We start from the raw sequence: 26,915 nt of genomic DNA on the forward strand, positions 1-26,915 counted from the left end.
TTTTATCCAAACACGTATACACTGTACTTACAGTGTGTATGTATATTTCGAAAGTTGGAGAACCCCACGATTTTAAGCCACGAGCCGCCACTGTCCTTCATGTAACAGCCAAGGTCACCTGTAGAACCCAAGTATCCTGAGCAAACATGACGAACTGCCATCGATTAGTGTTTTGCCATTTACTTATTAAGTATTTTCTTTTCATTTGAACGATATTTTGAATAAAACTCTCAAGATTTCTGTAAACATGTTTTGGTGTATTTATTGATACAGACCTTGCACAAAAATAGAAAATGGCGACTGTGTACGTCCCATTCTCTGATTTTTTTGCGAAGGATCTTTATTATAATTTTTCCTTATTTTCTAATAAGGTGGATATTGTTTCTTACAGGGAACCATGAGTAGGAGGAGCGCTACGGTTACAAGCAAAGAGACGGTGACAAAGTTCTTATTTCCCGGCTTCTTTCTCTACAACGGTGTTTCAAGCAACTGGCTTGCAATGGGGACGCTGGTTTACATCACATCCAGATTTTAGTGAACTGTCAACCGAATTGATGGCAGAAAGACATCTGGGTTGGGCCCATAACTTGGAGCAATAAGGACTCCACGATCTCACAGGGGGCACTACGATCGCTAGAGACAGTCCTCTGCGGTGTAGAGTCATGAGCCAGATCTCCCTTACTATTCCTGAGGCTGTGCCCTACTTCGTGGTTCTTTTCGTCTTTGTACAAGGTATGTAGTAGAAAGAAATGTAGTAAAAAGAAAGAAAACGTTACGTATATTTATATATATATATTTTTTTTTGTATTTTATATTTACAAAAATTATGCTGAATAATATTTGATACTGGTTCTGGATACCAGTCCATTGCGGGATGGTATGCTCACTTACAAACTGGATCCTAATAATACATATATATATATATAAAATCCGGATCAAATTAGAATTGAAAATTATTTTCTTTTTTTTAATGACGATAAATGCATAGAACAAATCTAATATCAAGTTCGTATTTTTTACCGAACTTAAATAAAGAAAATATTGGTTGTTTTACGAAACTGTGCTAATGTACTATAGGTTTTTGTAAACCTATAGTACTTTGTAGTATACGCTACTCGAACCGAAAATCTCAAACGTTTAGAAGAAATTCGTATATTGCCTTTCATTATAATGTATTTTGCGGTTATCATTAACCAGATGGCCGTTTTGGATCGATTTGGATTCTTCTAAGAAGCTCCAGTGTTGACAAAAGAATATAACTTATGCTCATCGCGATGAAGCTGCTAAAATACTATCGCAATATAGAAATTACGATTTCATGAAAATAAAACAAACTTCAGTTGCTTTAGCTCGACATGAGAATGTCAAACTAGTGATGGATTTCTTATATACTTAGAATTCTATATACTTATGTATACTTGGAGAATTCTATATACTATTCCAAGTATCCATAAGTTCAAAACATTTCAAAATATATTTATTTTTTAGGTAGCTATTATAAATAATTAATTTTCTACTGAAGAACCATGTTATTTTAATTTGTCATATGATTTCTAGTTATTAAATTTAATAACCAGTTATGTTTTGATAAAATGCATTCAACGACAAAGGCAAGTTGAAATAAAATAGCTGGAATAAGCCGGACATTCATTGTGTGTGTGTGTGTGTGTGTGTGTGTGTGTGTGTGTGTGTGTGTGTGTGTGTGTGTGTGTGTGTTAGAGAGAGAAAAACCAACATGTTTTCGTGAGTGATTGCCATGAATATTCGTTTTTTGTTACTACCATTTATCGTAATTTACTATTTTATATACTATGGCTCAAGTTTTATGGTTAAACGGACATCTTTAGGTATGGTATAGTATGTCTTATCTATGGTGATATCTCATAAAAATCTTAAATGTAGAAAAGTGAACCAAGTACTAAAAAAGAGGAACTTGGCTTCAATTTAAAAGCAACTATACTTTATTCTTGTTGTTAAATTTATGATATCGACTTTCAGCGAGGAATTACATTCTGAACACTTGAATCATTTCTTAAGTAAATCCTCTTCCAAAGACATGTGTCCTCTTTGTAACTCAGACCATAACTTCTAAGTTTCTTTCACCAGCCATTCTTAGTCTTGTGTCATTTAGCACGGCAATGGCCAAATGCGACTACTTCTGTGGTTTCTATTTCTCCTTTCCACTTTACTGATTTCGCTCGCGAATTCCGTATATCTTCTCTGAATGAATAGCCAAAATAATACTTTCTGTAATGAGGTCCTTCTACCCTCGCCCCATCCAAATTCACAGCCATTCCCATGTGCTTATCACTCCAATGAGTGGCTCAAGTAACCCAAGCGGCTCAAGGCAAACCTGGAATGCATCCTACAAGATTTCTTTAAAAAATCCAAATTCGACTTTGCAAGGCCAAATGCAGAAAAGTTACCTTTATTCTAAATACGAATTGATTCTACTAGCCCAATGTTCAAGACTATTGGGCGTTTCTGCCATTCCATGTAACATCACCTAAAGAGAAGGCTGACTTCTTGGTATTCATACAGACGACCAAGGAAAAATCACTTGGCATTTCTCCTCTGATCTTTCGCCATAAAACTAACAGAATAATTCTTAATAGTTCGTATACCAGCAAGTCTCATGATCCAGCACCTCCAAATGTGCTCAAAATTTGTTCTCTATTTATTTGAATTACTTCACGCCCTATATCATTTCTTTTTTATCTTCTGTATCATCCTACAGTGTGGCGAGAACAACTTAATGCACTTTAATGCTATTTCTTCTCATAATTTCTGTTTCTCGACTAATTAGCCGGCCTTGTTGGCCGAGTAGTTAGCGTGTCCGCTCTCCAGCCAAGAGGCTGCGGGTTCGAATCCCGCCATGGGCATGGATGTTTGTGATTGTCCTAAAAACTTTGTGTAGAAAGGGAATCTGCGACCTTACCATTTATTCTGGCAGAAGACATCATTGCCAAAACCATGTGAGGTACGGCAGTGACCATACGGCGTCTATGGACGACAAATGTGAAATTTTCGTCTAACTTATTCCGCCTCCCCTAACCTTTACTGACACAATCATATCTATAGTCTCCTTATGGATGTGTCCTCCTTACGGATGTGTTTGACAAATGCAGATCCTTGAAGATATTACTTCTCGTCTATACAACTCCTAATACTATATCAATTCCAAGTTCATTTAATCTTAGAACATTGCTCTCATCTTTGAGGTGGTGTATTTAAGCCTCCCTATATGTTTAACTCTCAGAAGGGCAATCAGTATAACACATTGTCACTTTCAAATCGGATAATTTCTGCACTTTTCTCACCTGTGTTTTTCATGAGTTATTACTTTTTTAGAACAAACTGTCAGAATTGATCAATGAAACAGCAGAAGTATTTGCTGCATTTAACTTTCTTGTTCCTCCTTACTCCGTCCTCTGCTTTGTTACAATTGTGCCGATATTCCCTGAAGACAGTCAGTAAAGTAAGAAACAGCTGTATTCTCCAAATTTGGCTGAAATCGACTGAAGGATTCCAACTATAGCGGCATCATGAGTAGGACGCGACCCCCCCCCCCCCACCTTACTACCCCTTAAATTTTGTCAAAATGGGTTGATATTCTCAAGGAGCATAAACAAAGTAAGAACAATTATACAGGGTGAGCATAATTAAAGAGGAGGTGTTCGAAGCCATTTAGCAAAAAATGTATTGAACGAAATTCAACCAAATTTGGTGTAAGTACACTCTCTGGAACATGGGGTTTTATTTACAGAAGATAAAATAGTACACAATTCTGTCGCCAGGGGCTTGGCACTATAAGGAAGTGGTTTGGGATTAATTAAACAGTAATGGCTAGAAGAGACAACAAATCAATTTTCGTGTTCATATAACTTACAGAAGTGGTTTAATATGTCTTTTCAGTTGTTCTAAGAACTGAATTCCGTGAATGACATTTTCTACAGCGAAACACAACAGATCTGTAATGATTTGCCTCACATGCTGCGCTACTCTGTCTTTCAAGGTTGCTAAATCAGAAACATGTCCTTCATACACTATGCGTTTCAGATGGCCACATAAACAAAAATCACAGGAGTTGAGATCAGGCGAACGAAGTGACCATACTGTGGGAAATGCACGACTAATCATTCTGTGTCTGTGAAGTGTTTTCGTAACATTCGCTGTACCGGCAATCCAATGAGTTGGTGCTCCATCCTGCACGAATAGGGTAGAGTCAAGACATATTTGATGTTGCAGTTGCGGAGCACAGCATCTTTGTTGTACAGCAGAGACGGTACAAGTCACTGGTCCCGTCGGGAGAAGTTCTTCGAAAAGTACGGACACTGATAATAAACAATGCAGTGAAACCACACACACACACACACACTGTTACTTTCGGTGTGTGTAAAAGGATCTGATGGAACCCATGAGGTTATTCGCATCCAAATGCGGCAATTGTATGAGTTAACACTATCGTTCAGATAAAAATGTGCCTCGTCACTCCACAAGTTATTCCACAGCCATGCATCATCCACCTCCAATCGAGCTAAGAACATCAGGGCAAACTGCTGTCGAGTTTCCGCATCACCATGAAGCAAAGCTCGAATATGGGAGATCTTGTAGGAGAAAAACTTCAGCATTTTATGCAGGATTTTCCACACAGTTGAGTATGACTATGTCCAGTTGCTTTGATATTGCCTGAGTACTGCTGTACCCTTTGGTGTTATTTATTCCATGTTCCACGACGGCAGTTGCAACTTCCTCAACTTATTGAGGAATAATCTGTTTGCGCCCTCGTCCTGGCCTCACTGCTAAAGATCTGCTGTTTTTTTAAATCTTAAAATCATTTTCTAATATTTGTTATTGCCATTGGATCTTTTCTCCTATTCTTCAAATGCCGGAATTCTCGAAGCTCGGCATTAGCATTACGTCTTGTTGATGGTAAAACTTGACTAGCAACGCGCGTTCCGGTAAGTTGAAATCCCTAGCACTTCAATCTTATCAGAATGACGCGAATCCGTTTCGGCCTTCCTAATATCTACTAGCTCGTCAGTAGAAACAGTGAGATTATGTAAATTTCACGCGCTTATAGCGCCAAATGTCCTCTGGTGGCAGAATTTGGTACTATTTTTTATCTTCTGTAAATCAAAAATCCATGTTTCAGAGTGTTCTCACACCAAGTTTGGTTGAATTTCGTTTAATACAGTTTCTGCTATAGGGCTATAAACACCTCCTCTTTAATTGGTTAAACAGTGCAATCTGTAGTGGTATCTGGGGATGAAATATCCCTTTATTTTAATCTAATTGAAGAAAATAAAAAATACATTCCAAGTCCAAAAAAAATTATTTCAAATCCGAGCAAAATGGAACAATTTGAGATCAGAAAGAGGAGAAAAAAAAGTAAATTACTTGTCTCTATTATTTTACATATTTTGTTTAATTATTTGCCATAATTTCTGGTATCACTACTTTAAAAAAAAGAAAGTATTCACCTCCGCATAAAAGGTAAGAAAATGTCATTAAATTGTGAAATCACTTAAATAAGAAGACAAAGAGACCTGAGTAATTAATTCCACCACCGGACAATGTAATGTGAAGAATAATACCACTGTGATGATTATAAGTCGAAGTTTTCCAACTGTTACTTTAATTACTTGACAAATATTTACGTCATTTATATTTATTTATATTTTATATTTTTATATTTATTTATATTTTATATTTTTATATTTATTTATATTTTATATTTTTATATTTATTTATATTTTATATTTTTATATTTATATATGTGTATTATTAATTCATATTTTATAGTTTATATTTATATTTTTATATCACATATTCATCCGTAGTTGGAGGATATGCCAATTATACCCTATAGATAATAGAAAAGTTTCTTCGTTCATTGAAACAAACACACCACCATTCTTATTAGAGGTCAGAAGTGACTGTTGCAATTTGTGGTCCCAAGAATTAGGTTTGCAGTTCTTTCTCAGCCTATAATGTTAGGTAGTGAATTCGATGGTGTAAACCAGTGTACCCCAAGTAAATGGCAGAGAGTAAAGCGGTTTAACAGGAGAGCCACAAGATAGTACAAGGGGGACGAACCCTAAGGATAAGAAAATTTCCTCAGTTTTTTTCTCCCAGAAACCCGATTTTTCATACCGCAAAAGGCAAACTAGCCAGAAGAACATACGCAATTAACAGACATAATACAATACTCTCAGAACCCTAGCTGTTTTGAAAACCCAACCAAGACATCTAAACCAGAGCTATTATTCTTAACAGAACTTCAGTTACTGTTCACCTCTGCTTCCAAACCTATACTGTGAACAATTTTTCGCCAAAAGGATGAAGCTTGTTCATTTGTCAGCCTTGATATATTCAATATCACAGAATGCCAAACCTTGATCCACCTCTTTTCTAGATGCCGAAATATTCGCTAGCTATGACTTCTGCCTCCCAGAATACTAGATAATCCTCTGCATTTTTCGAACCTTTTCAATTGCTTATTAACTGGCGTTCCTTCCAAATATATTAGACTAGCTTTCCTCTTGATAATGACTATAACTTCGTCTAAGGTTACTTTTTCTAATTTCTTTTCTCGCAGCCACTCTCAGTCTCATGTTCTTTGGCATAGTACTGCAAAATGGGATGATCTACGTGATGGTTATGCTCATCTTTTTCATGAGTTCATTACTCTTTTTTCTTTTCTTATCCAAATACCATATTTAACCAAATAACTGAGACAATTCTTACTAGAAGAAATCCTTCGTCTCCTATTCCGGACACATACCCAAACTTTGTTTTTCCAACAAGTATGCACAGTGATTCCAAAGGGAAAAATCGTCATATATTAAAAGTGGAACACAACTAAAACTCCAACTTAACATGCGTCCTATACAGCAGCACGTAGCATCAGCAAAAATGTAATCTGACCTCGATAGAACCAAGTGCAAGAAATTTTCCTCTTACTGAAATGGCAATCAATCTTTCTGGCTCCGTCGCCAAAATTGTGGGCGCAGCTATTCTTCATCAATGTTCTCTCTCTTCACAGTGGTACTGTTGATATATCACTCAAAGAGGAAGTTAACCTCACCCAGGTATCATTTTTCTCCTCCAACTCATACACTGATGATGATCAAAGCAAAGCGCATTTTGCAAAAATATTTGCACAATGCCAATTATATATGAGAAGATAGCATAAAAATATAAGTTGCAGACTCCTCTGGCTTCGTTCGACAACAATTCCATTCTCCAATAAAAAGACTGTTGGTTTGAATCCCCCCCCCCAAAAAAAATATATATAAAGAAGTAAATAAATATATATTTTTTTCCCGCAAAATGTTTTGCTTCAAATGACTAACATCCGCAGAGAGGAATACAAAGAAACCACCGAAGTAAATATAAGGACAACTAGGGGAAAAGTGTAAACGAAGAAGACACAATGTTTCGAAAAGCGGACAGGTTTTTTTTTTTCTTTCTTTCACTTCGCCTAGTGGTAACCGTTAATAACAGCAAGGCTAACATCTGATGACACCAGAGACGGTGAACTAACCGACGATGGTCGGAGGGCGATAGTTGAAATCATAGCGTCGGCTCCCATTATTTACTCATATGCTGACAGCCTTTGATGCTACCCCTAAAATATTAAACCTTTGGTCATCTTAGAGGCTCGTTTTTCAGGATCAACAAGACCTTCGATGATGTTCGTTTTAGTGGAAGTACCTTCCACACGAAACAATCTTGGAGATCAGGCAAGCTAGAGCGAGCGAGGGAGGAAAGACTCGCTCTACCCTGATATCACTAACATTACAATTCTGTTTTTGCCTTCGTTCTGACATCCTATAATTAACGAAACGAGTTTGTTCATGAGCTCTTTTTTTTAAGTAGAGGTGCTCCGGGAAAAGAATGAAGAGACACCGTTATCGATGTCACATAATTCTTCACACTAGCAAATCGTTTTTTTTTTTTAACCCCAGGGCAAGGTTGGAAAAATGGAACGGCCATTTTATTATAAAAAACTAAAAACTAATCGTAATAATTTCTGTCGTTATTTATATTCTTTATAAAATTTAAGAAATCTGATTAAAACATCTACAGAATAGTTTCATCACAAATAAGATGAAACAAATCATTTTAGATTACTTTACATGAATTTTGCAACGCAATATATATTTTTTGAAAACCGCGCTAATAACACTTCTAAGCAAAGTTGAGGAAGGTGGGAATTTATATTTCCTTCAAAATTCAAATCCAGCTATCTATTTTTTGTCCCCCTGGATTTGTAATATTCTGGTCACTACATCACATTCTTTTATGCTCATCTATCGGTCAGAGGAAGTGTAATTGCTTCCTAAATTGAATTCGTGCCATTTTGGTTTTAGACACAGAAAAAGAAAGAAAGAGAGAAATTATTTTATTATTTATTTACTCATTTTCATTCGTTATAATATATTTATATCCTATATACTAATTAAAATCACAATTATTTAATTTATCCATCAACCATTGAAGTCGACCTTCATTAATATCCACTTGGCTAATCTCCTATTGCGAAGATTATTTAAGGAGATTAATACAGTATTTGATCTTAAAAACAGTAAAATTAAGGAAGTAGATATTTCTCTTGAATAGCGAAAACAGAATGCATAATTGCCGGCTTAAGACAGGTAATATTAAAAGTCTATATGCTTATGTTCAGGTCACCACAGTATGAATGTTAACTTTCATACTGTGGTGACCTTAACTTCAGTGAAACTAGTTCTGTATACCAAAATCTTCTTGCTATAATTTCACACGCTGATGAGCTCCAAGCAACTGTTACATCCCTATACTCATCCAACTTTCATTAAATTATCATACCGGAAAGAACTATCTAGAAGCGAACCAACAGACAAGGTCGAGGTTCTCTATCTCCAGAACCTTCTGAGGAAAGAGCAAGAGAAATACTATCCTTTTGCTTGGTACTAGCTTGAACTGCCAAATGCTCTTGAACCCCAGAGAAAAGTCTGTTTACTTTTTCCTTATATTTTCCAACATGCAATATGAGTGGTGTTTTTAGAGTTATCGGAAATCATGCATGGAGAGATCCAACACATCACTTCCTTTGAATGGATTTTATAATTTTAAAATGTTATTCTGCACACCGATAGCTAGATACTGCACTTGATCGGATGTAATGGTAAAGCTTTAGAAATACTCCAGTCTATCTAATCAATAATCTTTCTACTAGATTCTTGGACTTCTGGAGGGTGCACTGCCAAGGCTACAATTTGTAGAGAAGGTGTATGAAATTTGCCATGTATGTAATTCATAAAAATGCATTACTATATATTCCATGTCCTTTTCAATCTGGCTTGCATTCAAGAACCTCTGAAATTTTTTTTAGATCCAATTCACAAATATGTGTGGTCTTATTTCCAAATTCAATTATGTTTACTTCCGTCTCCAATCTTCCAGACCTCATCTATGTTTCTTAAACGAAACTTAACTTTCGGCTTCTTTGACTACTACTAACTTCAATTTTTAACATTATACATTCTTTAACTCTTTTACTCTCAAATGCGGCATTCTGTACGTATTTATTTTAATATCACATTGTCAAAGAGTGTCTATTTTTTCATCTCCTTTATCTAAAAATCTCTGTCCTCATTCTATAATATTCGATTGCTGATTTGTATCTCTGAATGCACCAAGAATTTAGAATTTTAGACTTCATTTCTTTACATGTTGAGTTTTTCCAGTCAATATTTCCTAATAGTGAATTCCTCTTCACTGAATATTTTATTCATAAATCTAATCGATTCCTTTTCTCACTTGCACTGATGCAGCATTAGATGAGACAAGATTTTTTTAACATAAATGATCTCGAGCCAATTATTCACATGCCTATAGAACATCAGACATATATTTCAAACCATTCTCTGTACATTCTTGATCACTTCATAGCCAAGAATCTTTCTAAGTACTGCAAACGTTGTTTGACTTCAAGGAAATTCCGATCACAACCAAATATTGATTTGATTTTCTCTGAGGAAGTAATGTCTGCCATTATAAGAATGCCAAAGGAAGGATCATCATGAATTGTATGTTTCATTTCATTGATTGGATTACTTTTCCAGTCTTTAGAACAAAATCTTCGTATGGAAAGCAATACTGAAACAATTTTCATGCCTATTAGATTCATTAGATAAAAGGGGCCCGGGATTTATGCCTTTTGAATAGTTAAACACAAGGTTGATTTTCAATATATTTCAAAACTTTTCATGTTTTACTGAAAATATTGTTTATAGGTTTTAAAATAATATTGGATATTTGTTATCTTTTCTCATAAGCATTTTCTAATCCAAGATATACCATGAGCCCCTTTCTTCCTTTTAGCCGGCCTGGTTGGTCGAGTGGTTAGCGTATCCGCTTTCCAGCCAAATGGCTGCGGGTTCGAATCCCACCTTGGGCATGGATGTTTGTGATTGTCTGTGAAAATACTAGTATACTAGGGTAGTAGATGGCGTTGGTGTAGATGATGAGGTTTGCTGTAATTGGTGGATTGAATAGAGACAGAGTTATAGAGTAGGCACCCTCCCTCGATGAGGCTTTGGACTCCCTGAAGGTGTCACGTAATAATAATAATAATAATTCAATACGATACGTGACATAAATGCAATGATAAATATAAAGATGCTAGTATAAATAATTAAAGTCTTTAATTGAAATATGTATAACAGAAACTACATTAAGAAGATGCAGTGAATGAAATATCTCGACAATTGCATGTGATTTTCAAAAATAGAGTGTGCAAATGACGAACAAAGGCATCGAAATTCGAAACTACTTTTTTCTAAAAGAAGATAATAAGCAAACATTAATATTTCATAGCAGATATGCGGACATTTGCATTAAAACTTTTAAAGTTTCAAAGTAATCGAATGCTTATGAAAGTACACAATTTTCCTTGAGATGCCTTGGTGTTGCACAACTCAAAAGATACCTCTGCCCAAGAATTCGTGTATTTACTTTTGTAAGTTATTTTTGTTAAGAGCCCTACAATGCTTCTATTGTCAGACGGAAGGAAGAAAACAAATATACTCTTCTAGCGATTGTAAGGACTTGGGATCGAGTAACATCTAGAATGTGAAAACTGTTTCTGAAAAGGAAGAAGAAAGAGTTTTTTCATCCCACAAGACAGAAAAATCGGCAAAAGAGAACACACACAATGCAGATGCAGTAAGTGCCCTATCATAGCATCAGTTGGGGTTCTATGAATCCGTTAAGTCAAGCTATTTGGCATTAGACCATTGAACGTAACACGTTAAGAGGAGCGGGAATCAAAGGATTCATGATAAGTCATTCATATCATATTAAAATAACTTTTGAATATTTAGGTGAATTTTATTTTCGTATGTTATTATATCCCGATCCTCAAAAAAAAAACAAGATCTCGTGGGATTCTCAATATTTTCAAAGTATAGATGCTAGATGCTATTCATCTGTACAAAATCTGATTTTGTAAATACGAAAATCAGAAACTAGCAAATCTACCTTTGGCGCTTGAATTAAGCAGTGCTCCTTTGGGAACACTTGAGACCAGTGTTCAGTGGAAGACAGACAGCTGCAATTTAGTAGCATTCGTCATTCAATTCGATCTCCATCACAATATTTGAGGCAGAACACATTGGTGTTGCACTGAAATGGGGGATCCAACTTGTCCTAAAGATATTCTGAGGAACTGAAATCAATGGGATAGTCAGATCTATTTTGGAAACATCGTTTTCTTCAAGTCGTTTTTCAAGTGTGACTTCAAGGCAGGGAATATATCGTACGCGGAAATCTAATGCATCTGTAAACAAAGCTTTTTGGCACTATGCCCAAAGGGATTACTTCTTCCTTCTCTAAAGTATATTGCTTAAAAATGCACTATAATAGATGACGTTCTCCAAGCATTCTGAAAATTCAGCTCGACCATGCGATGTTATCCCTGAGATGTCCCACGAGAATTGCTGAAGGATCATTCTTTACTATAACAATTTCTGCCGTGCTACTTTTTGATTGTCGTTGAATTTCTCCAATGTCAATTGTCATCAGAAAGGCCTTTTAACGAACAACAATAATAAACTACAGGGACTATTCTTTTTTTATTAGTAGTATTTTCCACCAAATTTACTTTTCTTCCATTTGATTATACTGCAATTCCCGGTTGTCCACTTTCACGCATGGTGCTTTCTCTACAATAAATCTACAATAGGTGACTTGCACAATGGCCTCTGCAGCTGATGTTTTGCAACATATTTTGTGTGCATAGAAGTATGTTAGAGGACTATTCTGTGTTGCTCTTTTGATCGATGTTTTATAGTCTTTTTTTGCTATGTCTAAGATTAAAAACGGAATATCGTGGAGAATTCGATCACTGAAATATGTATAATAACGCTTTGACTACACGATTAATTACTGTGCCCTTTTAGAATGGTAAATCATGGTAATCAATAGTATAGTCTATTCCAATTCTGATAACTCTAATTGCTTGACAATAAAATACTTTCCTGATGAAGTCGCTAAAGATATATCTTACATGTACTTAATATATCGAAAAATATTATCATTTTAATAGATATATAAATAGAGTATTAAAGTGACCAAAGAATACAATAGAATTCTCAAGTTAAAAACTAGGAATATTCTATTATAACGTCAAATTTCTAGGTATATATATATATATACTTGCTTTCCGGTATCGCAATTCGTTTTTTCAAATAGTTTATTTTATGTATTAAAACAGAAGACTTGAAACTCGTAGCTCAGTCAATGATATCGACGATGCCCTTTGGTCGGAAAGACCTAGATCTTGAAGCTAAAAATCTCTATCTATAGAAAACCCACATGTATATATCCAGGTTTCAAGAAATATGCTTTTTTTTTGTGATTATTCCTTATTCCTCATGTGAAGTAGAGGTATATATATATATATATATATATATATATATATATATTTAAATTTCCATTTTCATAACAAACGTTGCGAAATGGAAAAATGAAGACACATATTACAGAAGTTAAAATAAGGGAAAAAAAGAAAGGAGAACAGCAGAAATTCCTACCCTTCGCTCTGTGCCCAGACAGAAAGAATCAACATCCATTTGCTATGACGCTGCACAAGGATTCGCACAGCGAAACTTGGCCAGCATTCCTACCGAGGTAAGCCAGAGTCAATATCGAACTTCGAATCATGAGCCAAAAACCTCTTCAATCTCTATTTGGTTGAACAGGGACAAATATGTCAGCGACTAGTACCCCTTCTCGTTTATCTTCGTAAATATTTGTACAGCTGCGTGGTCTGCAAGTACCATCCTGTTGTGAACTTCTAAGTTTTTCTCTCTCTCAAGTCGGCTTGTATCTGAACTCTGTCTTCATACTTTCGCAGAAATTTTAGTTTCTGCTTAAAATACAACAGACAAACCACGCGCAAAAAATATAGGTTAAAATATCGACCATAAAGCCCTGGAGAGAGAAAGAGAGATGCTATCCTTGAATAGCAATATCCTTATTTTTGTGAAAATCAGCAACAGAACAGTGTCAAACTGGCAAAAAATATGAGTCATTCGGAAAATACTAGGTCCGTAAACCAACATACACAGAATAATTATGAAAAGCGTTCCTTTGAATTGTCTGTTTTCATTGAAATATATTTTACGTACACACTAGCTCTGAAACTTTTTTGTCATGATTGTGAAAATACTGATAAAGCGAGAGAGAGAGAGATTTTATGTACTTTAATAAAATTTTCCATAACTCTCTTTCATTTGGTTCTGTGATTTCTGCGTTCAGTTTCTAACTGCATGAGTATTATTGTTGTATGCAATATCCTTAAAGGATTTCCCTTAAAATAGTAATCTCTCTCTCTCTCTCTTTCTCTCTTTCGCTCGCTCTATTGTATGATTTGTGCATTCTCATAAGCGCATTCAAATCATTTCATACCGGAAAGAAGAACCAGTGTTGATACTAATTGTTAACAAGTAGCATTCTCATTGCGTATAATGTCGTTCCTTATCGTCATCTCCCTTGCAGGAAAGATCTTTATTTATTTTATTTGTTTAACGATTTCCTTCTGTCGGTCTCCACCTCTCTATGGAGACTGTCGATAACATAAAGGAAGTATGATAACATAGTATTAGTAGTATTAAAGATCAGCCATCTCCGAACAGAATGCTAAGCTCTGTCAACGAGATATTAGTAAAGAGAAACCGTAAATGCATGAGGATGGGAAAGGAAAAAAAGATACTTTCCAAAGAGACTCAGAAGACAAACAGCACGTTAATAAAAGTTAGACCATACCAAACTGTTCATTAAAGGAACAAGGTTTCCACTAGATATTTCTGCAAGCTGTCTGGAGTCAGAATGAGAGAAGAGTTAAGATGAAGACAAGAAGCACTAATGAATTTTGCAGAAAGAAGATCGGGTAGTTAGAACATGTAATGAGAATGAGTAAAGGAAAGCCTGGGAGGCCGTAACAAATAAAGGCTACAAGAAGGAGAAATGAACACATGCAACACGAGTAATACAAAAGAACACTTAGAAATTGGTTGTCAAAAGGATGGAGTTGTAACTTGTTCTGAATACTTGAAATATCAAATACTAGTTTTAAAAAATTTGTAAATTAAAACGAACATCATATTTTTAAACTTCAGTTTATTTCACAACTTTTACCATACCGAAATATTATTTATTCTTTACGTGTAGTAACTTTAGTAGAGGCGAAACTGTTTCATTAATATAGAAGATTAATTCAGAGGAGTGTCTCATTTGTTTAAAATCTAGTTGAACACGTCTTTTATATAAAAAAAAAAAAACTTTTCTAATTAAAATGAAATAACCAGAAGGCAAGAAAGGTCGCTATGTTATTCATTAGTACTGGCGAATGGCTACCACAAATATGAAATGTCTTTCCCTACTTCATGAACTCAAGTATTTCTCGTTACCGTTTTCAAAGATTCAAAACAATATTGCTTGGACTTTTATCTATCCCAGAAAAAAGTAAGTAGGAGCTTCACCGTTTCCAAAATTTCTCGTTCTTTTCTTAAAAATTATACAAAACTGTCTTGTGAATACAACACCAACTTTTTTACAGGCAGACTTTTCCTTCGGCATCAATCCCAACTACAACATAGTTCTTCTGATATTTTATATCCAAAACACGGATTTGTTTAGTTGATATAAAATATTGAAGTTTAAAACTGAATTCGCGTTTTGGGAATTATATAAAATATTCGGGTTTGAAACCTTATAAGCCTGTTAAAGAGAAATGAAAGAACAAACTGTATATATATATATATATATATAAAATCTGTTTAGATGTATTTTTCACCATAAATCTATCTTATAAAAATAATTTAGATGTTTTATAGCTAAAATACTATCATAATAATGATAGTCAACAGCTAAAACTATATTTTAAAATACTGCAGCTCCGTTAGCTCTGTATCAGGGTGACCACTCAGCAAAAATATTTTGTACCAACTTATGCAAGAAAAAGGTACTAAATCTGAAAAATAAGTACTAGATTTTTATTTGCTTTCGTTTCAGTCTGTTTTGGGCGTTTTACGATATCACTACCGAATTATCATAGATTAACTCAATATAAAACCTCTAAATTAACACATGTACGACAAAAATGAAAAGAAAAAAGTCAAAAGTCATCTCACTGTAGTCATCTATGAGTCCAAGAGCTGCAGTTGTCATTCATCATAACAGAAGTCCCAGTTGTAACTCTAGCACTTAATATTAATTTAATATATAACTTTTAGTGTTTAAAATAATGTAATGCATATTTTTTAGTGTTTAAAATAATGCAACATTAAATTTTTCAGTTATTTAATATGCTATTTACATATATATACAGGGGCACAAGAAAAACACTGGAAGTATTTATTCATTATTTTTAGCAGATTTCGCTAAATTAATTAACTCTTCAGAAATAGTAAAATCCGTAGCTGATAAATGTTTCAATTTTTCTTTTGTCAAAAGGAGTCCATTCATCAAGGGAATTTGTAGTTGATTTCTTATTTTATTCTTATTTATTTTCCCTACTGAAAATATTCTTTCAGTTCCTGCTGATGAATGAGAGAGGTACAGTACAGCTTTAACTAATGTTGTTAAATTAGGAAACATTTGTTCTCCTACAGCATTTTTCATTTCAAAAACTTTATTCCATAAAAACCTTTTTTCAAATGCTTCTAGTCTTCAATAGTGCCATTCTCTATCAAGCTCTTCGTAACGCCCCTAGATATACATTTCTATGTCTAAAAACTGGCCATTGTCGGTTGGATTTATCTTTTCAATGGGGTCCAATTTACGCTGTGCATAAATAAAAGGTGGTTACTCGTATTAAAATATTTAATTTTTCCACTTTCCATTTTCATTGCTGTAGTGATCTTATAATGCACGAGAGGTGTTTGAATAGCAAAGAATATATTTGCATTAGCTAATACCAGTTGGATTGCGTGAGTATGTGTTCGGGGGTGGGAAAGAGAAGGTTAGCGAACAGTGAGAAGGGGAGAAAAAGAGAGAAATCATGATTAAACTCATATGTCTAACTCTCATGTTGTTGTTATTATTATTATTATTATTATTATTATTATTATTATTATTATTATTATTATTATTATTATTATTATTATTATTATTATTATTCGGAAGGAAGAAAGTACTAGAACACTAAAAATTTATAAAAAGTACTAGATCTAGTACGAAAGTACTAGATGTGGTCACCCTGCTCTGTATAGATGAATCCCTTTGGTGGAAAGACCTCGGTTCAAATTTCGTCTAAGACTCGAAGAACCTTTATCAGGGTTTTACAACTGGAAGTGAGTTAGCTGGTCACATACGGAGGTGGCAGGGTTTCTCCTCCAAGAAACTCGGGATTTTCTTCCCACAAGCAGGTAAACTAGCCAGTAGAACACAGGCAATTTACAGTCAAAAATACTTATAGGCATCAGACTGACCACCTTATCCTCCAATTATGGATACGAAATGCAACGATACTTGGAAGGTCGTGGGCGCTTAAGTACTTGTTGGAACCACTAATGACTAGTTGATCTAATGATGCAGTTTATATCAAGTTCTATTTTAAATATTACAGCTGTAGCCTTAGCTTAAGTTATCTTTAAAAATATTGCGACAGAAGTTTATACCTCAGGCTACATTCAGAATGTTTCAGCTGTAGCTTATAGCTTCAAGCCTTTACAAGCTGTTGAATCTTATTATACAGTAAACTTAGCTAATCTGCTCTATAGTAAGTAAATTTAGTTAATTCATTTTGTTTTAAATTAATTCACTCTTTAAAGTGGCTTTTAGATATATTTATATTCGAGCTGTCGAAAAAATATTTATGTAAGAATTTTGAATTACTTAACCTGAAGATCGTAAAGGATTTCCACGTTGGGAATGATAAATTTTGTAGACTGAACATAAATCTATCCTTTGTTTCACTCGTTTAGGGATTTTCTTTTCAACTCAGATCGACTTTCTGAAAATCATATTTAAGAAATTTCTGTTAATTAAAGGAAATAAAAAGCCTCAGAGAATAAAAAAAGACAGCTGCTTGATTTTGTTTATTATCATATGGACAGAAAAGAAAGACGGGCTAAAAGGGGAAGACAATAAAACACGGAGGGAGAGAGAGAGAGAGAGAATGAAAGATCCACAGAATGACATGTCTGGAAGACTGATGGAAACTCATACGTTCTCTGCAGTGGATACAAGCTGGTTGATGATGAAGATGATTTGTTTTTGAATGTTTGAAATCAGAAGAGAGGAGAATTGAACTATTCAGTTCTCAGTTTTGTTTTCCTTTTATAGAATTCGATTATAATATCTGCATAATAATACAGGTATTATTTGGAAAATCTTTTGCATTTTCTTATTTCGGTACAACTATTAATACAACTCTTATTAAGAAATGAGTTGTGTTTCATAAAGTTGCCTAGGTTTCCTTTCTCCATCTGTTATACTCATGTTTGTTCAAATAATCATTTCGTTTGCATTATTTTAGTATTCCAACCAACTGAGTTGTATTATTTATTTATTTTCTCTGCTTCAAGATGTGAGTTTAATTATTTCATTATTTCTTATATATAACCAAACAGAGTATACTCTATATTTTTTCTCATAAACTTCATTTCGGCTGCTATGAATTTTATATGAAATCGTACATCTGAAGCAAGTGAAAGATTCAATTTTCTCAAAAAATTTATTATTTATTGACATGTTACTTCGAACTGACTATTGACCTTTAAAATTGTTGCTACGATTTTTATTCGGAGATTATTATTCCACAAGCTTCTGCTATTTTTCTTAAGTTTATAGTAACTTCATGAATCGCTGGTATTCGTAAAGTACTGATCATTTTTTTCTCATAAAAAATTAAAATGTGAAAAGTAGTTTAAAGATTAGAATGCAACTTAACTAGATTGTAAACATCTTGGAAGAAGCTACATTCCACAGCAGTTGAAGTAATTTTTATCCTTGAGTAATTTTATCTCAACCTAAGCTATTTTTCCCATAAGTAATTTGTAGTTGTAGCTACGAAGCTATTTTCTTTATAAATATCATGTCCAGAGCCTATTTACTGTTAGAAAGTATGACTTCTACAACTTTCATAAATCCTTTCCATATCTACTATACCCACATTTCAATAGTACTACGAATTATGACCACAAGGAATAATAAATATTATTAATAAAATCGTCAACGGAATAAATAATTTATTTAAAAGAATACAATACTATAATGAAGTGAATTAAGTGTATGTACATATATTGCGTAAGAAATGAAAAAAGGGGAAAAACTAAAAGTACAGAACAACAGAATATTATTGTGCAAACCTCACACGCACAAGCATCATCGACCTATTTCTCCAGCTAAGTTAAGAGCTTCTTGAGGAAGAGGGGAAACAAAGGTCACGTTCTAATGGAGAAACGAGATCACCACGACAACAATAGTGATAGGATGGCTATCGGAGTGGCTCGAGGCCAGTATTCCCATTAGTTTCCACTAGAGGATATCGAACAGACGTAATCGTTCAAGTCGCACATCTGCTTTAGCACTTCGATCTGCAATAATGTGCTTTCTCTGCTCTGTTACACCACCGCTTCGGGTTAGGAAAGCTCCCCTGCCTTCTCCCCTCTGACTATAGACTGCTTATGCTATGCTTGTGTCTAATCTTCAAGAAGAGTGACCACTAACCCAAACCATAGCTGCGCTTAAACCTAAGAAAACATCTCGTACATATGAACAGTGCAATTTGAGTGTTGTTAAGTCACACTACTACTTTACTTTTCTTTAGCTTCAAAATAATATGAAGAGACTTATAGTGTGGCCTTGTTTATTGAAAAACTTCACCACCGATTTATGACTTTCACTTAATGTAGAGAAGGGAACGCTGGATGAAAAGAAACTCTTACAAACTCGCTCGTTTCTTTTCTCAGCCATTTGTAACAACTAAGCACGAATATCTCAATAAATTAAAAGACATTAAAATTCTTTGTTTAATACAAAAGCGTATTGGACTCCCATGTGTCTACGAAGTTCTCAAGCGGCATTAAACTTTGCAATCCCTGTTTAAAAGCATTTGCGTTCAAAAACCAATGAGTGCAGCGGCTACCCTCTTCCTTGCTTTGCACAATACTTAAAGCGCTTTCCGCACGACATCACTACCTCGAAATATTGTATCTGAGACGTATTTTACACGACACAAACCACAAAAGAATTCTCCTCTCAGTGAACCATTCAGATGGGCTTGCTTTTCACTCCCCTTTCTTTGTTTATGCTAGCAATTACCGAAGTTTATGAGAAGATTCGCTTTTACCATATTACTTGGGCTACGAGCATTAGACAATTCGTGGGACACATTAAGGGCTTTTAATGGGCTGCCTAACATCTTACACTCACTTATACGAAAAAATTATCCTCCTTAATGTGCTGTTTTGAATATCGCACTCGTTTTGATAAAATGGAACATTATGGACTTGCTATAACAGAACATAAAACAGCAATAAATAAGAGGAGCAACAATTTTAGTATGGAATAAAGTGTCCTCTACCTACACTAAAACTAAATACCATAAAGAATTAAAATTCGCTACAGAGATCGGGGTCTTTAGTTCAGAGAAGATGGCAGAAATTGGTAAAAGTTTAACAACAAGGTGGTTGATATTTAATTTTGTTTTCAGTTTTTATAAATTTCATAAAAGATGAATTATAAAGACGGATTTCTTGAACAAATAAATTAGAATTGTTTGAGGTATTTTCTTTTTTCTTTTTCTTTCTTTTTTTTTATTAAAACATAATTATGAGCTGGAAGGATATCTCTACTGCGGAATACAGGTACATTCATTTTTTTTTTAGTTGAGAGATAGTAGAATCATAATGTTCATGAATAGGTAATTATAACATCAGCAACGATAAATAGTTTTTTTCCCATCATTTATTTGCGATTACTTCAAGAACAGACTTATACATGATAATTTGACTCTTCTACTCTTATTGTAATAATATCAAAATAAAATAAATATCAGTCATACGTTAACTTTGAACTATTATTCACAGAAGTCTATTAGATGAATTAGAGTCAAACAGTTCCGTTTAAATTCGATTTTCTATATCATAGTAGCACAATCATACCTGAAATGTGATAAAAAAACATAAAATTATTTTCTGTGATGGATAAATCTTATCCATCACAAAAAGAGAAACCTTATATACAGTTTCTCTAAGGACAAAGGAAGGTGCACCTAATGCTGTGGCAGAAAAGGCTGGAAGTAAAAGTTGACCCAAGCAGAAATATGGGATATGGTAAAGGGAAGAAAAAGAGAGAGATTTTGTTTTTCTAGAAACAAGGAGTAATGTTTGGTTTGATGTTGACCAGATTACTTTAAGTATGACCAATGGCATGGAACTTTGAATTTAAGGTTGGGAGAATAGCAAATGAGGTCAGTCATAAAAGATTAGATATACCTTAATAAGAGGGTTAGCAATGGAAGACCGAGTCCTGAAACACTTCCGTGTAAGAAAATCTGAAAACAGAATGTCCATCATGATTCCTGGTCACTGGAAAGGGAGAAACCTAACCATCCAAATAAAAAAGGCAAAATGACTGTAGGATGTAAGGCTTCCTAGAAATGTCTCTATGCCTCGGTAATGTCAAAAGAAATAGATTACGTTTTTACGAGCAAACGTCCAGAAGTGGAGGATCCCTTGTGGATAAAGAATGATCGAATAGGTCTTAGTGCCCACTGATTAGATAGCGGACTTCTTTTGTGAGGTCCTTCGAACTATGGACTGATACTTCAATTAATTCTATTTCGTGATGCACTCTGGATATTTCTTGTGTCAAAACAAATTCTACACCCAAGTAGAAGGAATGGCCATGGGAAGTCCACTCTCACCTGCTCTAGCCAACTTTTATTTGGAGCATCTAGAAGACATCATTTTTTCATCTATATACCCTTAACCTTCCTTTTGGGATAGATATATATAGACGACATTTTTTCAGTGTGGCCTCACAACAGAGATTCCTTACCTTCCTTTTTAGCCAAAATCAATTCGTTACAATCTCGTATCAAGTTTACCATGGAGATTGAAAAAGACAACAAGTTATTCTTTTTAGACGTCCTTCTCATCCGCTCACCATCAAGTATTCTGACAACAACAGTTTACAGAAAACCCACTTTTACTGGACGATACATTCTCAAACAATCTGCTCATCATCCTTATCAAAAAACAGGAATCATGAAATGTTTAATTCGACGAGCTGGAACTAATTGCTCAACTCCCCACGAATTACAGAAAGGACTTTCCACTATCAAACATTACATGAAATTAAATGGCTTCTCCGAAAAGACTACACAACATCTGTTCGATTTCTACAATCCAATCCAGAACAACAAAGAATCAATACGTCGAGTTCCAATTCCATATATTTCCGGAATTTCAGAACCAATTTCAAGAATTCTGAAGAAATGTGATTTAACAGCCACTTATATCCCTATTAATAAAATATCCAGCCACTTCCCCCTCTTCTAAAGATAAACGCTAAACTATGTCTCTGCTTAGTGTATATCAAGTTCCGTGTAACTGCAATGTGTTGTGCTTTGGACAAACCGGACGCTCTAAAAAACAAAAAAATACGCTAACGCCTTTTTATTCCCGTATAGAGAGTAGGCGCGGCCGTTCAGTCCTATCTAACTTTTGGAGACTGAGTGGGCAGTTCAATCTCTACTGGTACCCAATCAGAGATAGCTGGCCCAAGGCTATCACTAATTAATTGGCACACAGTGAAGAGAATGGCTCAACAAGTGCCGCCATCGTGGTCCCGAACCCTAACACAATATATTTAATGTCTGAAATAGTGTGGGTTCTATGGTCGATTTTCTTGAGTTTACGGGACGAAAAACCCGAGTTTCCGGGTGAAAAAAACCGCTTTCCCCTACCAGAGATCGACTAAGTCGGGAACCGGTCGAAAAAAGGCTTAGAAAAATTTCCTCTAGTCGCCGACTAGACTCGAAATCAAGTCTTCCTTCGTGCGGCCAATCGCCGTAGTGTGCAAACCCCACATCCACTGAGCTACACAGGCTAATCCGGACGCATCCAGACTTATCAGATTTGTTGTGAAGAATGTACGATTGTTATTATTGTATTATTTTTTCTATTTCCGGAAGCTTTATAGAAAAAATAATACAAGAACAACAATCGTACATTCTTCACAACAAATCCGATAAGTCTGAATTGGCGCAACATGGGATAGAGACAAGCCACAACATTCTCTGGTCCAGGACTCGCCTTCTACACAGATGTAGCTATAAATTCTAACGCCTTTTGAAAGAGAGTGCTAAGGCCTTACTTCAACGCCCTAACTTGAATCGAAATGATTGCCTATCCTCGTCAAAAATATGGGAAAACTTAATCCGGATAACACACTGAGTTTTTTTTTAATTGAGACCTAATTCTTACATTAGTCTAATATCTTAAGATTGTTGTATGAAATTGTGAATTGATACCTATAATTTATTCATCACTCTGATGAAATTTACCTCTCTTTAGTGCTTAGCAATGTAACATCACGCGGCTGGTTCTACTTTTGAATGATCAATTGTTTGTGTTCCACCTTGTAAAAGCTGTTCCTATCAAGCCACTGATGATAGTCTGTTAATTTCTGACTGAAATATTTGGCATATATTAAAATATTCTTGTGATAACGTGTTGATAATTCTTAATTTCATGTCACAAGTGTCTCCCAAGAATAAATTCCCATTAGACAATTGGTTCTGATCAATCACTGATAGGAAATCAGCTCCAAGTATTGGTCATTAGAGTTTGAGCTTTGTAGTTAGATCTAGAAGAGAACAGCAAATTAATTTCGAAGCTCGAAGCACCACTATAAAAAGCATGGTTCTGGAGGACCTGCTTTAGTACCTCGTGGAAGGAGAATGAGAGAAAGAGAGAGAGAGAGAGAGAGAGAGTATACATCTGACTTTTTTTTCAAATAAAATTTGAAACAAAATTGATAATATATTGATAAAGTGGAGAAGTTGATAAAGGGATCCTCCAAATAAATATAAATATGCATATAAATTATTTTAAAATGTAATAAGAAACAAACGAATATACCTCGCCTCTCATTGCTTGGAATCGTTGGCAATTAGTGATCTATGCCAGTAGGATTCAATAAGTTAAATATGTGAATTGCGTTGAGACGTCAAAAACTGATTCTAACTCTATTCGAAATCTCAGATTTATCACGTAATCTGCACAAATTCATTTTGCAATATTTGATGCAAATAAATGAGTTTCTGCTCTTCTAGTCAGGCAGTGTATTTATTCAGTGAGTAAAATAAACAGATAATAAACCTATATAAGAAAAAAAAATCTAAAATCAAATCACTTCATCCTTTATATATTTTTCTTTTTTTTTTCTCGAAAGCTAAACAGTTATCTTTCCAGTGAACATAAATCACAAAGGAGATCTCTTCCGCATGATATATGCTCTCTTAGTCCAATTAATCGCATTCTGACTGGACTACGTGCCAAGAATGTCTTATGCGACATCTAATTTCTAGTCTAGTTTCACGCTGTTTTACATTGTCCTTCGACTTTCTTCCATTAATACAAGTAGTGGTTGTGAAGATAAGAGCTACGAGATAAATGCAAGGAGAACAGTTTCGTATCTCTATATATTCGCACGCAGTTTCACTTGCGCATGCATGAAGCTAGTAAAAATATAGATACAATGTCTGAAGACAGAAAGCGTGACGCAAGAATCAGATAAAATGAACGAACTAGATAATGATAGTGCGTGATGACACGTCAGTAATCAGATGTGGAAGACATGCAAACGCGGGTAGGTAAGGTGGATACAACAATAATGAGAAGGCCATTAAGATACCAGAAGAAAACTTGCACCAGACATCGACCAAGTAGGTGCAGAATAACTGATAGTGAAATAGATGAAAGATGTTGATAATGACATGCCACCACTAAACATGTCCTACAGAATGATGAATATGAAAATATCGAATTTAATCCTACTATATTGATTCTCTGAGAGATTAGAAGTTTGATGAAAGAGCAGAAAAATAAAATATTATATAAATTTTAAGTATTTGCTGAAGAATACTTAAGTAATCTTTATTAACAATAGCCAGCCGAGGTCACTTTTGACAAATAAAAAAATCCTTTCATGCAAAGGCTTGTGTACCAAGTTATGTTATTTGATTGTCTGGTCAATTGGTTATTTTGAATTATCTATGGGTTTTCGCTAGAACGTATCCAATTTAAATTTTACTGTTTTATGACAAATTCAAGTAAACTATTATATGCAGTTTATTAACTGCATAATAGGTGAAACATCATGACCTAAATTAAAATTAAACATCGAAATTTCTATGCAACACATGTATTGCATCATTTGATATGATATTTGGAAAAACAGAAATGTCTTTTTTCCCTACAGTTCCTATGTTAAAATCAGGATTTGGATTTGACCAGAAGTCACTTATTCCTAAACAATGACTTTTGACTTCGGTAGTTTTATTAGAATAAAAAGTGTTAGGTGTTTAGTGTTTAGGCAAATGATTTTATGTGTAAGACAAAATGACTTTCATCATCCGTTCTCACTACGGTCTTTCTTATTGGTGGCTTGTAAATATGGGGGAGACGAAGTTTGGTTTTTAAAGTAGAATTTTTACCAGAGACATGGATAATTTACTAAAGGATTCAATTTTTCTAAAATACGACATACAAAATATTGCTTAACTAGTATTTATGATTTATATTTTTTTTTTCGAGCACTGCTTCTTCTTTGTTACTTTTATTATTATTATTTGCGATCTAACAATCATGACAATCTCATATATAAAGAAAAGGTTTCAAATCAGTCAACTGTGTAAAATTCTTGTGATTACAAATGGGTTATGTAAATTTCATATTCCTCACTTGATTTGTACTAAAGTTATAAATATTTAAAAAGTTATAAAAAGTCTCTGTAACACCTAGTAGTTTCTCTGTAACACCAATTAGCTCTACAAGGTAGTAACATTTACAGGGGTAGAGATAAAACGTTTTAAATGTGTACGGATATCATCCATTGATGTCGTTACTAAACCAATACCCTTACTCACAAGTGTGTTATTTATAGGTATTTTGTTTAGTGGATATCATACCTACTCCTTCCTGATAAGTGAATTTAATCCTATGAACAGTTCTATATCCTTCGTTCTCGTATATGCCCTTACTCTTTTATTTATTGATACAGTTGCGGTCAAAGGCTTTTGACTTTCAAGTCTTGGCAAAATGCCAACAATAAGTCTCTCTCTCTCTCTCTTTTGTACTACTGTGCTTTTATGCATCTCAAGCATATAATAAACAGCAACTGAATGACACAACTATGTTTCCTTCACTCCCGCAAAATGAGACTTAGATTCTAATATCTACGAAAATAAAAACATGATTCAGCAGTTTTTCAGTGGATTGGTTATAAGAGATACAAAACGCACACTTCAATTTTTCAATTTTCTTAAAATGTATCATTAGTATAATTAAGCATCTGTTATCTCTGCAGTATATGTGTCAATTAATTCCATATAATAGTTTCAATATTATTGTTTCTTATTAAATATTATTAATTATACTAATAAGAAACAAGAATAGCAACAATAATATTTTGCATAAAACATCGCAAAAAATGGAAACATGCAGTTCCTAAACACAGTTCTCACACACACACACACACACACACACACACACACACACACACACACACACACACACACACACACACACACGCACGCACACACATATATATATATATATATATATATATAGTAGCGAACAAATTAAGCCAAACACACATTTTAAAGAAAAATTCTACTTTCGCAAGAAAATAAAATAAGTACAAAACTTAAACTCCAACTTACCTAGAAATTTATATATGCTCCTCTGTTCCTAATAAGTTCATTAATTTGCTTAGGCATGGATTCTACTAAAGTACTACTCTCGAAACCATACTTTTATAATGGATGTATTAAGTTATCCTTTGTATCACAATTTAATTTTCAAATCTGTTTTTCACTATGTCCCACAAATTTTCTATTGCTTTAATGTCAGAAGAGTTACCTCGCCACTAAAGCAATTGGATATCGCGTATTTTGAGGAACTCTTTCAGTTTTTTTGAAGTGTGGCATGGAGTGAGATCCAGTGGGAAATGAGTTCTTTGTCTTTCTGGGTCTGTGTAACAACTCTTTTCTCCAATATTATTATGTATTCGTCACTTTTCATCATATCGTCAACAAGCACAAGTGATCCTGGTCTGTCATGTGTAAAATAACCCCAAAATATCTTTTTAGTTGGGTGTTTAGGAGCTTGTTGAACGTGGGCGGG

General features: G+C 34.4%; 1 protein-coding gene across 1 annotated transcript in view; it reads left to right on the forward strand.

Moving 5' to 3' along the window:
* Nucleotides 1–603: 603 nt before the first annotated feature.
* Nucleotides 604–26,915, forward strand: part of LOC150093940 (cell adhesion molecule Dscam1-like) — a 38,793-nt gene continuing 12,481 nt past the window's right edge. Inside the window, exon 1 of the mRNA XM_090413164.1 lies at nucleotides 604–732. Coding sequence (XP_090269290.1) covers nucleotides 663–732 — 70 coding nt within the window. The 5' untranslated portion in view covers nucleotides 604–662. The remainder of the gene's footprint in view (nucleotides 733–26,915) is intronic.

Source organism: Typopeltis vanoorti, chromosome 23 (assembly GCF_054136105.1).
Source record: "Typopeltis vanoorti isolate ZY-2024b chromosome 23, IOZ_Tvanoo_1.0, whole genome shotgun sequence".
In the NCBI taxonomy this organism is placed as follows: domain Eukaryota; kingdom Metazoa; phylum Arthropoda; class Arachnida; order Uropygi; family Thelyphonidae; genus Typopeltis; species Typopeltis vanoorti.